Below are 16,942 nucleotides of genomic sequence, written 5' to 3'. Positions count from 1 at the left end.
TGCTTAGATAAAGTAGAGATCCAATGGTTAAACCAAAGAGAAAACACATTTATAGATGACAACACCTACATTTCAACTGCGAAAAAAACAAATCAGATACTGACTGATGATCATACTATAATGGATGTTATGAAAGTTAAAAAAAGACCCATATTAAACACTTTCCTAAGGGAATAATGGCGTGACAACAAACAGTATATTACCTTTAAAAACACAGTGCCACAGTACAGAAGAACAACGACACAATGAGAGGTATAACATTAGTGTACAAACTAGTAAAGCCTTAAGTATAATGAGACAGACAGACCCACAGGTAGGTGTGGGAGTGACAGGAAGGGGAGGAGGGAGGCAGGGACGGAAGGGTGTTGATGGGGCAAAATAAAGGCGCAGCTTTACTCACGTCGTTTGCAGCCACACTTCTTGATTCGCTTAGGGTCTGTGATGTCATCATGACAAGCTTTGCAGTAGAAAAAAGCTCTAAAGGTGACACAGTAACAATGTTTAGCACTTACAATGATCCATGTGCATTTTACATAACCCGTGACCGCTTGTTGATCAGGATGGCCAGATTACCTCTTCACTTCTTTGGCATCACTGGCGATAAAGAATCCCAGTGTTCCCTCCTGCATCTTGACGTGGTTGCCCGGGTTGATGAGGATGCTGGGTAATCAGAGAAATAGACACATGATGCTCATTAACTTCTGGACAACACTCAGTTCATGCACACAACATTGCTAATCAAGAGGAATGGTACACACGTGTTGAAGCCCTTAATCGAGTGCTTGGTTTGCTCTGTTGTGTTGTGTCCTATGTGTCATCATAAACACACCTGCTCCTCTTAACTTTGGGCAGTTTGCTGATGTGATACTCACACGGATGGACAGCATGTACAACAGTATGACTGAATTTTAATTCTTTTCTTTACAGAATGGTATTGGATTGCCCCAGGGTGAGAAGGGGGACAGAGAGGCACAAGTAAAGGCAGAAAGAATTAAAATCATGGCCATGAAGTGGTTTTAGCCTCAGCACTCAAATACAGTCATCTAGTCAAAAACAAATGTTATGATGGCCACTGAGACATGGCTGTAGTACAGAGAATGTACAGTAAGTGTCATTATCTCGGTTAGTATTTGACAGTGGGATGCAAGGGAATGAACAGCTCTTTTCCTCATCAACACTTGGCTCATTCTGCTCAGTGACTCTACTATAGTCGATGGGAACCCTCCAGGACAAATACAATTGCTGGAGTCCCTTAAAAATCAGCAGTGACTCTGCTCCATTGAATTATAGTGTGAAAATAATTAAAATGCATGTCATGCAAGGTCAATATTGACTTAATAAATATAATAAAAAATTAAATGTATTATTGCTTGCTGAACAACAGCTGCACTAAAAAATAAATATCACAGGATGTATTACTCAAACAAATTTTATTATGAGTGAGACTCAGTTTAATGCCCTAAGCACTGTAAGCGACTGGCTGTATCATTCCCCATTAATTAGACTGAGACAAAGAGTAGACACTACACACACATATTATATACACTCACACACACGCACACACACCCTGGTCATTAATGGTTACCTGTGGGCAACAATCATCAATGATGTGAGTGTGAACTAAGAAATAAAAACATTGAACCCAGACATCTTTAAGGGTCACACTCCTTTAAAATATGAGCCCAGATGAAAGCTGATGAAATTTTAATTCCTATTTTTCTAATTCTCTGTATTTCAAACTGAAACTTTTGTTGATTTGCGACAATAATATTCATCATATGGATCACAGAACTACAGGACGTCTTTCTCACCAGATTGACACAAATTTTTGTGACGTTTAATTTTGAAAGAGTATGTTAACTGTGTACACTCAGGCAGAAGTGAAGTCGTACATCCAAGAAAACATCTATCACACTACATCTTTCCTCTGGGCTCTGGAAAACATTACACTGGAGAAAATAAACAAAAATATTAAGGGAGCAATTGAATCCATATACATATCGGGATGTGATCAAATTGCACCAGTCATGCAGATCAGATTTTTCTTTCCACACTGCAAGAAGTAAAATAGCATCTAACATTCACTCAGATTGAATGGCCCCCAGAGAAGTAAACAGGCATCACGCCTGGCATGCTCTTTAGTCAAAAACAAATGAAAGAAATAGATCAAATCAAGACAGTTCCACAAACATTGTTGCCCAAATCTGAGATTTTACAGGTGTATCTATCCAAGACATTTTTCTTCAGTCGGGTGCAAACTGGTGAATAGAAACTTAAAAAGCATCAAAACCTCATATTGTGAGCAACAAGGCAAGCATCAAACACTTTATGTGATAGTGTCATAGCATGCAGTTACCAAACAGCATGAAGAGGACAATAATCAAACAGAAAGGCATAGCCACTGCAGTACAGGTATAGGGACAGGTACGTAGATGCAGACGGTTGCAGTAACTTCTGTGCAGTTGGATTGTTTCTCAAACACCAAACTGACAGGAAGTGACCTCACTTAAGAACATCTACTCGAGAGACGCACGAGCATGACTGTACATAGTGGCTGAGACACACACACACACACACACACACACACACACACACACACACACACACACACACACACACACACACGCACTCTCAGTTTACAACCTCTCCCTCTCAAGGTAATCACACAAACACACACACACACACATGCACAGATGGATATACATTTAGCACTGAGAACATGAGAGGGTGATGGGATGCAAAAGTGAAATGTGGGGCACTTGTGAACATTGTAGACATTGGTTATTAAATTTCAGTTTGGATAAACTTAATGCTATCCAAATTCAACAGCTCCATGCCTTTCCTAGTGTGTGAAATGATGAAAAGAAAACAAAGGTTGGCAAGGTGCTGCTGGTGTATTAAAACCATGAAGAAAAAGACATGCTATCATATCAGCTACTGCCTACAGCAATGGCAGATAATCAGTCAGTTTATTTCAAGATTAAATCCAAAAATGTAGAACAACAGATTATCAGTGCTCATCGACACCACATCTGAGGTCTAAGTTATGCGTATATAAACTCCTCACTGATCCTGAGTCAAAGAACCATGAAGTACTGTTCTAGCAATGATTTGAAAACACCATGAGTGGAATAATTAGCTTGGCAAAGCTAACATACAGTAGGGTAACAACTGAGTGACACTGAAAAAGAACTGAAAGTGAGAGAAATAAACTAAGCAAAGGACTGGTAAAGGCAAAACTGAAATGATCAAAAGATCAAATAAGAGGTAGATATGGAGAGGGTGAGCGTTTGGCCTTGGTACACCGACAACAGCAAAGACAAAGAAACAGCACTTCTACAAACACGTCCAATTTATCTATCCTCTCTCTGCCTGCAAAGAAGTTAGTGCATTAAGCACAAGGGACACCATAAAAAAAGAGTTCGAAAAAGAGGCCTGTGCGATAGTGTTTGGAAAAATATCCTGAGGGAAACTCCCAAAGTCAGAAGCTTTAAAGTGGTGGAGATTGGGTGGAACTTTGGAAGTAAGATAAGGTAGAGGGCATACCGCTTTCGGCTTCTGCAAACAACAAGAAAAAATCTCAAATCAAACAGTTATCATGAACATAGAAGAAGAGGAGAATATGATGTTACTAATGTTGTTTGGCCAATTTCGTAGGCAGGCCTTATATGGCAGCATGTGGCACAACTCTGTACACACACTGTATGTCATGCTTGCCCGATGTTGAGGTCCTTGCACTTAAAAATGATTGTTTACTAAAAAAATATATATTTTTAACTGTGCTTATCTTAACAAGGGCATAATCAAATAAACTGGCACTGAAAATTTGGCAGTACATTTTCAAAAGAAAATGGCCAAATGGAAAATGATCCTTTTGTGGCATCATCAAAATCATTATGAAAAAGTAATAATGTATTATAGTATTAAAGTATAGTTGTTTTCAATAACTTAACAAGCTCAAAAGAAATAAGACCTCAAGAAAAAATTAGCATATCATATCAAGATGGCCATCATTTGCTATGCGACCTTGTCAGTACACAAAAACATTTGACACAGGTGAAAGGGAAAAGGTGAGTGGGATTTGGCAATTGAGATTACTGAAAGATAGAACTTCATGTTGTTACTGGTGATAAGACTGACACTGATGTAGAGTTAGTGGTTATTATACAGACTGAAGAGGGACAGAATAGAATTAAGTTAAGGAAACACATGACATGAAACTCAAATGTGCAGCAAATTGGTTATTTAGGCATGAATGTTTCAGCACAGTGTAACTGAAATGAGACAAAATAAACAAAAAAAACAAACAACTGAATGTTATGTTATATTCAATCAGTCAAATTTTCAAATCAAATTTTGTGGAAAATTAGAACAAGAGGCCAAAGAATGAGTGATAAGGATTTTCTGCTCATTTTCTGCTCAAATCCCAGCATGATAAAATGCAGGAAATAAAAAAAAACATTCCTGAATATTTACTATTATCAAAACAGAAATTTAAGACAACTGTGTAGCCATGGCAGAGGTATATGCATTCTGTGTGCTTTCTATATTTGTTGTATGTAACATATGGTGTATTTAATGTTTTAGGGGGAAAAAATAACCTTTGTATACACTTTAAAACGTAACTCATATTGGTATGGTACAGCATTCAATTGTTCACCAAATCAATCTCATCAAATGTTATACAAATATTAGCTTTGATCAAAGCTGCAAAGAGGATTTGGGGGAAAAAATATCTGATATTTATTAGAAGTAAATCACTCGGTAGTTCACTGTTACCACAGTTGTACCTGATAACAATGGAAGAAAGATCCACTCAACAAACCTGCTCTCTCTCTGCTCAGACTTGTATTCGATGGCAATAAGCAACAGCTTCAGCTTCACATAGCACAGCCTGTAAAAAATGAGCACTCATTAGAGGAGAGCAGTATATGAGCAGATAACTGCTGTTCAAACACCTTTGAAATTCACATTCTTACATTCCCACGGCCCCTCTTTTGTCTTTTTTTTCCCCTTTACTTCAGAATTGTTAACTACCTACCATTGACAGTGGGCTTGCTGAGTGGGGAAAGAGTGATACTTACTCACAGACAGTGGGGAAGGAGAGGCCCACAAAGGCACTGGACAAATACTCTGTGTACATCTCATTAGCCACTCCTTCAAGGTAATACTTCTGCCATGTGTCCTCCTCAATCTGACAAAAAACAAGCACGGAAATGTCACATGTGAAGATTAAAAAAAGGAAGAAGAAAGCAACACTGTTTCCCCTCCAATCCAAGCAGTCCAATGTGGTCTGCAGATGTTCCCCCGCACAACATCAGCCTGGTCATTATAAGCTGATCCATCATCTTTATGACATGAGAACAGTTCTTTGATAGAAGCAAGCACCTCTTCAATTCTGAGCCACAGAAACACTGAACAGATTCCATATGAAATGTCATAGTAAAATATGATGTGCCGGGACTGAAAACACTCTAATAGAAGTCTTTCTCTGGACAAAGACGTCAAAATTTCCCCGGGAATGTGCTGTGTCTGATGGATCTAGTCCGTCTGTCAGCAAAGAACTTACTGTATCAATTTATGTTCACCTCACCTTCAATCTCAGAATAAATCATCTCATTTACAAAAATGCAATGTGGGGATTCATTCATCCATATTACTTCAGTCTGTTCAGAAGGAGTGACTGAGACAAGGCAAGTTAATCTTGTCCTCTGTGTTACCTCAATGAAGGACCTCATGGAGAATAGGTTGGCTAGCATTGTGGACAGGCCCTGAGCCAGACAGCTCTGGGCAATGAAGCCTGCCTTCAGCTCCGCCAGGCAGATAGCATCGTCACCCTCCTTCCAGTTCCAGCTCGGAATGTTCAGCAGATGGGCCTTCATCACACGATACAGACAGAGGAGGTCACAAGACACAGAAACCTACGTCAATAATAGCTTTTAAAGGAATAGTTCAACATTTAAGGAATTACACCCTTTTTTTTAGCGGAGAGTTAGCATTAAATGAGAAGATTGATAGTAAATATCAAGCTTGTGCAAGCAGCGGATTAGCTTAACACAAAGACTGGAAAGCAGTGTGTAGTGTTTCCCTCCTGTTAAAATTATTTTTCCCTAAATCCCCCCTCTGTGGTTGGGGTTGGGGCTTAGTAAAGGTAATGGTTATTTATTCCCTAATATTGCGCCTTCAAATTCCCAATGCAAACAATCCCACAATGCAATGAGTTGCATTTTATCGATGGTAAAAATTGGCATTGGGCTGTTATCTCAATTTGATGCTCACTATTGAGAAAACTATTGAGTGTCTATTACACAGGGAGGAGTGAATGAATGAACAAGGGGGTAACTGTGGAAAAAGCCCAGGACATAATCCTTCAAACAAAGTGTATGAATGAAGTGTATGTATTCCATATAGAGCTTTTCCTTTAAATTATTAGTAATTTTGAATTTGTTGAATGAAATTGATAATACAATAAATCATTAATTTACCACTGCTAGTGCATTTACGTTTTATCAGCCAAGTGTTTACATAGAAACCCAACATAGGTCGCTTTCAGTGTCAAAAGGTGCTCCAGTCCAAACATCGATGACTGTAACAATTACACAAAAATGCTATATTTGAAGGGTGTTATTTTTCAAAAATGTACAAAGTTACTGCACATAAGTGAAGGGAACCCCTGTATTGTGATTATCTATTTTTTTTTTCTGACTTAAAAAAACGAAGGTTATATCCATCCTTCATGAGTCAACGGAGAGTGTGGGCTATGGAGTGAGTGGACACTCGTATGACACATGTTGCTGTTAAATAACCAATGATGAAACCAACTACTGAAATGCACAGCCCAGCTGTTATGCGGGCAGGGTTGTGGTTTATCCTGTCATTTAACTTTCTGCCTTGTGAGGGAGGATAGAGAACAGTCAAGATGAGGTGAAGCAATCTTATATATCACAGGACAGCAAAGCGTATTTTACCTTGTTATGATATTGTAGCATCTGTGTGATTATTCTGATCTTGGGATGATAGTTCTTGATTGAGATGACCCTAGAGGAAAAACAGGCAGACACATTGAACACTGAATATGTAACACCTTATCTAGTCACTCATTTCAAAGTCCAGATGATACAGTACCTCATGATGTTGGAGGCATCTTCAGCATCTGGATCTGCACAGTATTTGTTGGCAAGGATTAAACAGGCATCTGCTGACTCGATCTGTGTGTAAAGGGCCAAAGAAAGAGATATATTAACATTACTCATTCAAAGTCCTTCTTTCATAAAATTAAACAAACTTGCGGACTTAACCGTGGCCAGTGTCAGTACATTTAGTCATAATATGCATGAATGTGCCACAGCCTTTTCCCTTTTTTCTCTCTTCTGTCTCTATCCATTTTTGTCAAGAAATAAAAATAAAAGCTGAGATGGATATCCATGTACTGTCATCCTGCACTATTTTGCTCTACTCTCTATACCCACTAAAAGTGAAAAAAATAAAATAAAAGTAATAAAATGGAAAACCTCAAAATTACTGGTTTACTAAATGGAATTTTGCTCTTCAATCTGTCAAACTTAATCTATAATTTTATGTGTTCATTTCTCCAAGAGTCCTGTCACCAACTTCACCGACTGTACCTTCACTCGGGCCAGATCGTGAGGGTTGAGAACAGATCCCTGGTAGAACTCCACTTGAGTAAAATGGCGTTTGAACAAGGCTTCCAGCTCAAGATTAGGGGAAATACTAGCACACAGAGAAAAGAGGAGAGGAATTGGCGCATGTATGGATTACTGATGTATACAGGTCGACTGTGCATTGTTTCAAGCATTGTGTTCAGTGCTAACCTACATGTGGTGAGGAGGAAGAAGTTAACTTACTTATGGAGAAAAACAATTTCTACATTGACATCATCCCTGTCCTTGTGTAGGAAGTCTTTGAGGAAGTTGGAGACACTTTCGAGGGTAATATGACCACAGACCACAATATGCCTGGAAGGGGGGAAGAAATCATCTTGAGTGGGCAACATAAATCACCCCAGACACTGGCATGTCTCCCAAAGATAATCAGTCAAACCAAAGCACACTAAAATCTAACTTAAATATAGACTGAAAAAAAAAAATCTATATACATGTCAAGAAATGTTGTTTCAAAGCAAACAAGTAACTGAATTATATCTTTTTTACCATAAAAGTGAATATTTTCCCCCATGTAATGAAAGTGGTTAAATTCTGCACGACAAGTGCAATCAAACACTCAACTCTGAACCACTTTAGAAAATCCAAGATATAATCACACAGCCCACAGTGGTTGGACTGTCATCCGTTCTCAATATAAAAACTACCCCTTCAGCCAAACCACCCCTTTGTGAGTTGAATGGATGTTGACAAAGACATGTACATCAATATGCTTGTGCTTTTATACAGAACATTACTAAAACTTTCAAAGTGATTTGGAGGCCTGTGGTTGACACAAACTCTAAACAGGACCTCGGAGTATTTGACGGGTCCCTGGCGGGATTCGGTAGTGCATTACAGCTGAGAGAGCTGTCAGAGGGTGCACAGAGCTGATTACAACATGAAGGAAGTACGCGGTTAGATTAGAAGGATTTTTGGGTTGAAGTTGCGTGTCCCTGGTTGTCCTCTGCCTGCACTGTGGGCCAGAATGATCGAGTTGAAAGGTTAGCTTCACAGTTATATCAACTATGAGGGTCATTTTAATAAGATTTTAATAAGACACAGTGAGTTTGGATGGTCACTGTCCAAGTCTTATTAAAATCTTCACTGTCTCAACAATAAAACTTGTGGTGCTTCTGTAAATGTCAAGTTTTAGTGTCCCAGAGCTGAGAGAAATATTCTTTTTGCTCAATACACGCAGTAGGTTTTATCTTACTCTTTTAATATCACTGCAGCATTGTTATATTCAAATAAAGTAGTATTGTTGTTGCTATTAAAAACGCTTGGAAAATACAACTAAATAGTACTAAGTATCAGTATTCAATAGCACTGCAATCGGTATCATGGTTATGATAGGCAATTTAATCACACTAATCTAGCGGATTTAAGACACTCCGCAGTATACGCTTCATTTGCACTGTGGTAAGCCGAACTACCCTTCCGGACTTTAAGTTAAATGTCACCAAGTCTTATTGCCAAAACCCCTAAGTGAGAAATCCAAACATGCTTGGTGGAATCCAGCCCTTATATTGACATGGATTAGTGTGGACACTCGGCAGACACCCTAATTACCCTATGGAGACCTGTAAGGCAATCTGTGTAATGACAATGGCCTTCTCCACTACTTACAAGGATGTGCCAGGAGACAATTGAACCACTTTAGTTTTGAGTGCCTGGGTACTGGACAGCTTCGCACTCAACACTATAGATATTAAGTTACTCTTTCCTAAAATTAAAAAAAGGCAGTGGTCGTATTTGTTCACTGTTCAAGTTCTTATCATCAAACTCAATTTGTTATGACAGGTTTACCTCAATCCATTATCATGCTGTTATATAGAAGAAGGAAGCTCTGGCTAACGCATTAGCCTTTCACTGTTGACGTCTAAAATTGTATAGAACATTACTGAAATCTGACTCAGTTTGGCAGGTTTAAAGGAAACAGAGATATTCATGTTAGATGAGAACCATAGTCCAGATCACTGTGCGTTCTCCTATCCTGTACCAGATGGACTGGGTAGGGCTGAACTGAAGTGGACTTGGCAAAGTAATGTGACAGACATATTGAGGGAATGGCAGTTTGTGGATGTTGCAGGACATAATGGTCTTCACAGATGTCGCCTCTGTCCTTTAAGAGTATCTAACGAGCAGCAGTGATTGCATGGTTGGCCAGAGTTGAGCAAAGGGCCGTGTGGTCTTACAAGCTGATGAGCTGAGAAGTCTGTGGGCAGCCAGCAGTATTTGGCATAAGACGTCTCTCATTTCATGAGATGAAAAACATCAGTCATGTTTTCCTATTCTCAGCATCCAGATGCCCTTCTCCAAGGGTATAAGTAATATACAGATTTATAAGGCATATTATTTGGCTTGTGTGGGCTCAACATTCAGTTATGAATGTCAGATACACACACACACAAAAGCACAAACCTGAATCTGTAAATTCATGTACACAGGTAAACGCATGTGTGCACACATGCCCACAGAAGCGAATGTGGTGCTGTCTTTCACGCTGAATCGGCGATATTATAGGAAAAGGAAAACGTTCTTCCCTATGTATCAAACGTTTTTTCCTCCCATGATCAAGCCACTAATTAGAGTCTCTGTATTTAGGAAGTTGGCCTGGCTCTGCTGAGCTTTCCATGTGCCAATAGTGGCATCAAATTCAATACTGAGATCATTGGCTAGTTAAATAGGATATAGGAAAAGGATATCATAGACAATTCAACCATTTATAATTGCTTCATGAACAAAATACCTCCCCTCTGGTCAACCTAATTGTACAATACAGCTTAAGTTGTGGAAATAACTAAGAACTCAAAAGGAAAACCAAAAATGAAGCACTTCAAGGACACAGAGTTTATACAGGAATACCTGACAACCCAGAAACTAAAAAAAAAAAGTGTGGCACACAATCACATTAAATGCAAAGGGATATTACAGAGCGTGCACACAAAACATGCAGTCAGGGAACATCCCAGGATGTCATTGGGGATGCACAGAATACAAAATGAACAAACACAAAAGAGCTCAAACATCAGCAACAGAGGTCACTCACTTAATACTGCTCTAATCCTTAGGTCAGTGATGGATTTACTGCAAGAATCATTGTACAAATGTCTCCATTTATAGATTAGCTTTCCCTTTTTTATATTATCTGTCAGGGAATTTTGAGGCAAAAAGTGAAATTGCTTCTCCTGTAATGTTGAGAATCAACAATGCCATGTGTAGTCATTGCAACTTAACAAAATTGTGTGCACATATAGTATACAGTGCACTCTGCTTTTACAGTGCAATAATATATAGATTCTTCGTAAACTCAGCCTGATGTATATTTTACCATTATGTAAGAGATTGTGTGTGTTCATGCCTGATAATGTGGGAGTTTCTGCGTCTGCACGCCTCAAGTTGCTAGCCCTTACAGACGACTTTCAAAGGTGTATGTCAGAGTTCAGCCAGGGTTGAAGCCAGTTTCCGTGCCAACCCTTCTGTTGAAGTTGGGGCTAATGGAAACCATAGAGCCATAATGGAAACCACAGAGCCTCGAGTCCAGTGTGGGCGCCAACAGAACGCAACACTTGTCATTATTATATCAGCATACACAAGCTGAGAGCTGTCACTGTGCTCACGGGTGTACGCAACGCTGCACAGAGTACTATAAGCAACACTAGCATGAGACTGAAATTCAGTATGGATCCAATGTGACTTCCAAATAACCTTCAAGGCCTGTTTCAAATGACAGCAGCCAGACAGGGAGATCAAATAAGGGTTACATTTAAAATACCTCTCAATATATCATGACCTCATTGTTTGTTAGCGCTGCAATCAGTCGGATACTTGTAATCTCCTAATCTCATTTCCCTGATAGATTTTTGTTTCTGTTGACAGCTGCTAAATGATATTGGACTGAACCCTGATGTCAATCCTAAACCCACATGACAAACCTGTTTTGTCTGTGTCAGGTCCTATCTATGTAAACACCAAACACATACATATCTAAATGATTATGCGAAGAGCCCTGTGCCACACTAAGCCTGTGTGTTTGGTGGGTATCCTCTGATTGTTACGATATATTCGCACTACATGTCTAAACAGAACGAGAGATGGAAGGGGGGCTGTGGAAGGAGAAAATGAAGTGTGTGGGAGAAACTATCCTCAGTTTTGACAAGAGTTTCTCTCAACACCCATCTGTGAGTCTGGGCTGAGGTCACTGGCCAAACATAGCATTTCATCAATCTTGTCCCAATGACAGGCAAACATTATCGAACAAAGGCTTTTTTCCAATGCCTCATTCTACTGCTGACTCCCTGGAATCCACCCTGCTGAAACCGAGGGAAGTAAGATTGGAAAAGAGAAACAAAGCGAGAAAGAGAAGACAGCCGAGCAGTAGATGCTGAGTGCCACAGGAAGAAAATGAGAAGAAAAGGGAAGAAGGAAAAAGAAAGAGTCGACCCTCCCTGTTCTGGACACACCACATTTGGATTAAAATGAATCTGTGTGCTGAATTTCAGTAAGGTTTGAGCCATGAGGGGAGGAGAACAATACTGCACAATAAGTACTGTGGTAATCTTGTACAAACAGTAAAATAACCACAGTGTCACACATACTTCACAGTGCACTGGAACCTCTGCTGTGAGAGGCCCATTACACATAAACATAAATAACAGGAGCCTCCGGAGACAAACTCCACCACCACACAAAGACGAGAACCAGGCGAGCACCAAGGTCCAAGCAGGCAAAGCAAGCCAAAAGCAATTGAGAGCCTCCAATGGGAGTGAGGCATCCAGCATTCAGGGTGTGGGAGCTGACTGAAGATCAGGGCCAGAGTCATGTCAAGCATTGATGATGCGATGGGCTAGCGGTGACAGACAACAGGTAGATGGCTTTTTCATAGAGTTTCAAAAATGATGAAAAAGCCGCAAGACAGCAGGTTATAATAGAGAGCATGCCAGAGTGATGCAGTTAAAGAAAAGTAATTCCATAAATCATGCAAAACAAACTCAAGCAAAATGAAACAAGAAAAGAAATTGTATCCTGCAATGGTCATTGAGATTGATGATGCTTGAAAAGACCACCAATAATAATGCACTTGCAGATGTTTAGATCTTTCTATTTTCTTGTGTAAAAAAATCCTAAAAGCGGATAGTAGGGGTTTCATGACTATTTTCTTTCATTTTGATGGATTATGATCCTAAAATCATCCCTATAGGCAAGGCTGTATTAATGAGAGACTGGATCTGAATAGAATCAGTAATGGGACAAGACATTGAGCACAGATGTATTGGATAGAAGCACCACAGGTTAGTATACTGCAAGTCTAAAGTGTAGTAGTCATGAAAGCTCTATTTTCCAAATTAAATTAAAGCGCAACACAGGATGTTTCAAGGAGGACAAAGAAAGAAAAGGAACGGCACACAAATGACTTCAGGAAAGCTCTGAGTGAAGGACAGATAGAGGCAGATATAGAAAGAGGGAGAGAAAGAAGAAGAGAAAGATAGCAAGAGAGAGAGAGAGAGAGACAGACAGACAGACAGACAGAGTGAAAGAGAGAGTAAAGGGGCATGGACATGTGTGTCCTAATGGCCAAGGTCTCCAGTCACGCAGTGTGACTTGATGCTATAATGTAACTTTACTGTTCTAAAAAGTCAAGTTAACTAACCCCCAGTAACTACAAAACTTCGGGGGGGGGGGGGGGGGGTGCACTTGAGTCACACAACCACACCTTGTCTGGATTTCAACTTACTTTCTGCCTCGTGTCGAGTTATAACTCCCTCCGTATTTCTTCCGATTAAGGATGAGAGCAGCAATTTCTGGCACGTAGCGAGCAAACATGGCCTACATGCATGGAACAGAAAAAAGAAAAAGGCATGCAGAGAGGGTTCTACCGCACACAGAAAAACAGCAGAACCATCTGGAATACTTACTTTCTCCCATTAACCGCACTATAGGAACCACCATATTTCTTGCGGTTTCCTATTAACTCTATGATTTCAGGGACGTAGCTGGCAAACATGGCCTAAGGAGAAGATAGAAGACAGAAGAAGAGACTAAAAAAGAGACTACTACGCTGCAGAGTGGGTGGTGGGGAAACTGGTGCGTGAATCCAGATTTCTGAAGGGAGAAAAATATTATTTTGGAAATGAAGGGAAAAAAAGCTCTCTCATTGTCTGCTGAACTTGATAAGAATGAGAGAGATCTTCATATACCAAAAAGAGTCTTGTTTTTGCTGTTGAGAAAAAAATAGCCCCAGTTTTTAAAGGTAAAGGTCCAGGAACAGGTTTAGTGAGTGGGCAAGAATTTTGTCACAGCTGATGAATAGTCAGTCTGTAATAGCACCCAAAACCTTTATGGATAGCAAAGGTCTAAAAGTTGAGGGAGAATAGAATAAAAACCTATGTGCCATGTTTTGTCCAACAAACACAGATGATGTGGCAGGTTGATTTGAATAGGCCCACCTGATGGTCCACAGCTGCAAAACACATTAAGACTCATTTGTTGGGCTGGAAAATGAGCTGGATGCATTTTGCAAGTTTTCACAGCCATTTATCGTAGGAGAGGGTGGTGTTTAAGTTTACCATCTAACAATGGGGTGCTCACTGACACTACTCATCTAGGCTTACATCTACAATAAGAAACAAAGACATGCCCTTGCCCTTGTAAATACACACTTAAATCATGCTTGCAAAGTTTACCTATACATTACCAGGAATAATGTGAAATGACGTGGGTTTGAAATGATTCCTGGATTTAAAGTATCTCCAGCCTGGAGTCATTATTCAGCCACTGCTGCTGATAGGAAGCAGCTTGAGGTACTAGCCTAAAGACTTCCAGAGCTCTCAACACGGAGAAAAACACACAACCGATCACCATGGCCACAGCATGGTACACATCCACACAGCTGCAGGTCATCAGTGCATAGTGATAGCTGGCCAAATGCAGAACACAGCAACTGTGATTTGGCTAGATCCTCCATTTTTTGTAAGAGAAGATGGAGGAGGCAAGGTCTTTGGTATGTGTATGTGTATGTGTGCATGTGTGTGTAAGAGTGCTAACAGGTGTGTATACCCATGCATGATTGTGTATAAGTTACTATACTAGTGGCAGCCCAACAGGACACTAGATCAGAGGAAGGTGAGAGGGAGGGAGTGGGAGGCTGCTGTTGCTATGGTAACAGTCAGGCTGGCCTAAGCCTCATCTCTCTGCCCCTGTGTTTGTTGGAATTTTGGGAAGAGACACGGGAGGAGGGGTGTCCTGAAACCGCAACTGCTTTTAAGAGAATAGTAACAAAATTATCAGACAATGGCTTATACTCTAATCAAACAAATACAGGAATGACACATAAGGGAAGGTGACAGAGGTGCACATAGTACTGTAACTACAGTAGACAAGATACAGTAGGCTAAACAGAAGGATAGAACTACACTATGACAAAGAAATAATATGTACTGGTACAGGCAACATAGTTCTAACATTTTATAGCACTATGATAAAATATTACACAATACACATAAAATCAAAATATTTAAATTAATTTATCATTTCTTCTATCATTTTGAGTGACAGATGGGAACAGGCAGGACTTTAGGAGGGGAATAAAAGGAGTAAGGGAGAAAGAAAAAGCTTGATTTTACCAAACCACCAAGGATGAAGAAGACCATAAACAGGCGTCCCAAGGTGGTTTTTGCATAGACATCCCCGTAGCCCACTGTAGACATAGTCACCATCAGCAAGTAGACACATTCCCAGTAGGAAAGTGACTGGGAATTTTGGAAGTTTTCCCAAGGATCCCCTGAGTTTTCCACCTAAAATGGAAATCAGAGAGGGAGGGAAGGATAATTACACTTGACTCCAACCACCAATTTGTAAACAGGGTTTTGCATAAAGAAACTACTTCATCAAGTTTGATTAAATCCAGCTACAAGTGCTCATGCATTCATCTCTATTTCAGTCATCTATTATTTACATACTGAGGTTAGGCTACCATCTAGTGGTTAAAGCAGTTCAATGCTTGATGAGCTGTTGAGCAGAGCTACAAATACAAAATGTATAATAGATGTACTTAAAACAAATTTTAAGACACTCTGCACACTGTAATCAAAGTTGTTTGGTTTTTTTTATTAATAATTATCTTTATAACATTTTTTTTTATTGGAGAGTTTGACAGTACATAATGGCAGGTAACCTTGGGAAAGAGGGGGCATATAATAAAGGTCTCTGGCAAGGCTTGAACTGGGGAAATGTTATACTGGTGCTGGGTCACCAGGATGCCAACCCTGTGCTTTTATATTATTAATTATATTGAATAAATCTTTTATATAAATTCACAAGATGTTTCAGGAGTTCAATTTACCCACCTTTTATTCATTAATGAATAGTTGGGATGCACCAATCAGTGGCAAGGGCAGCACTAACCTTATCATGCAGAACGAGCTTGGCTGTAACATAACTGATCCACATTAAATCCAGTTTGGTGTTTCTGCCATCAGTTACATTCAGTCATGGTGAACTGTCAACTCGGTTTTAGTGCCACAGCAATCACGTCACATTGAAAAAAATGATTCCAATCAGTTCAAGTGTTAAATTTGGGAATAACAGAGCACTGTTATTGGATCAGTACTAGGTATTGGCAGATACTGAAATCAGTGCTGGGAGATAAAAAGTTGGATTGTTCATCCCTTCTTGGAAGTGTGGGATAAATACAATAGTCATTATAGTATCCTTCCCTCCAATTAATTCATCAGTTCATTCAAAGTACACTATTAAAAGCAGCAGGTGTCACAGTTGTATTGCACCAGTCAGTTCACCGTCCTTACTGGCTCGTTAATCACTAGACCCCACCAGCCTTCACATCTGTCCACTCACCAAATGTATGAATCCAGCAGCTGTGAGCCATGTGCTTATGAAGATGGAACACAGGTTCACCAGCTTGATGGAATTGCTAGGCAGAAGAAGAACAACCATGAAACTCTCAAAGACATCCAGACCACAATGACAGAAAAACTGAGATTTGTGAGCTCATGAAAGTAATGGCAGGACCGAGATCTTACAGTTACAGCCAGGATTGTTGAGATGGGACTTGTGGGCATATCAATAAAAAGAAAATAGGGAAAATACTATAACTTCTATAAAAATTATGAAAAGGATCATAAAAAGCCCAATGACACACAGAATGGGACTGAAAGCTTGAATTCAACTTCGAATGAAGTATGTGATGGTACTAAAGGAGGGGCACTCGCTAAACCTTTGCTCTCATAGTCTTGTGTGTGCACAGTGTTCTGTTTACATAC

At 39.8% G+C, this 16,942-nt stretch overlaps 1 protein-coding gene across 17 annotated transcripts in view; it reads right to left on the bottom strand.

The window, feature by feature from the left end:
* Positions 1-16,942, bottom strand: part of LOC130181198 (calcium-activated potassium channel subunit alpha-1) — a 153,366-nt gene that overhangs the window by 57,100 nt on the left and 79,324 nt on the right. For 10 of the 17 annotated variants that reach the window (XM_056395103.1, XM_056395110.1, XM_056395106.1 and 7 more), the window contains exons 7-19: positions 16,518-16,593; positions 15,287-15,457; positions 13,580-13,671; positions 7,866-7,976; positions 7,626-7,731; positions 7,126-7,208; positions 6,969-7,038; positions 5,721-5,876; positions 5,085-5,194; positions 4,826-4,894; positions 3,547-3,558; positions 574-660; positions 401-477 (exon numbers count right to left, since the gene is read on the bottom strand). In XM_056395103.1, the coding sequence (XP_056251078.1) occupies positions 401-477; positions 574-660; positions 3,547-3,558; positions 4,826-4,894; positions 5,085-5,194; positions 5,721-5,876; positions 6,969-7,038; positions 7,126-7,208; positions 7,626-7,731; positions 7,866-7,976; positions 13,580-13,671; positions 15,287-15,457; positions 16,518-16,593 (1,220 nt within the window). The remainder of the gene's footprint in view (positions 1-400; positions 478-573; positions 661-3,546; positions 3,559-4,825; positions 4,895-5,084; positions 5,195-5,720; positions 5,877-6,968; positions 7,039-7,125; positions 7,209-7,625; positions 7,732-7,865; positions 7,977-13,579; positions 13,672-15,286; positions 15,458-16,517; positions 16,594-16,942) is intronic. The other 7 variants (XM_056395109.1, XM_056395111.1, XM_056395104.1 and 4 more) reach the window with 1 other exon arrangement.

This window comes from Seriola aureovittata, chromosome 14, assembly GCF_021018895.1.
Source record: "Seriola aureovittata isolate HTS-2021-v1 ecotype China chromosome 14, ASM2101889v1, whole genome shotgun sequence".
NCBI classification, from domain to species: Eukaryota; Metazoa; Chordata; class Actinopteri; order Carangiformes; family Carangidae; genus Seriola; species Seriola aureovittata.
Note: the sequence above shows the minus strand (reverse complement) of the source record. Positions and strands in the feature narration are given on the sequence as shown.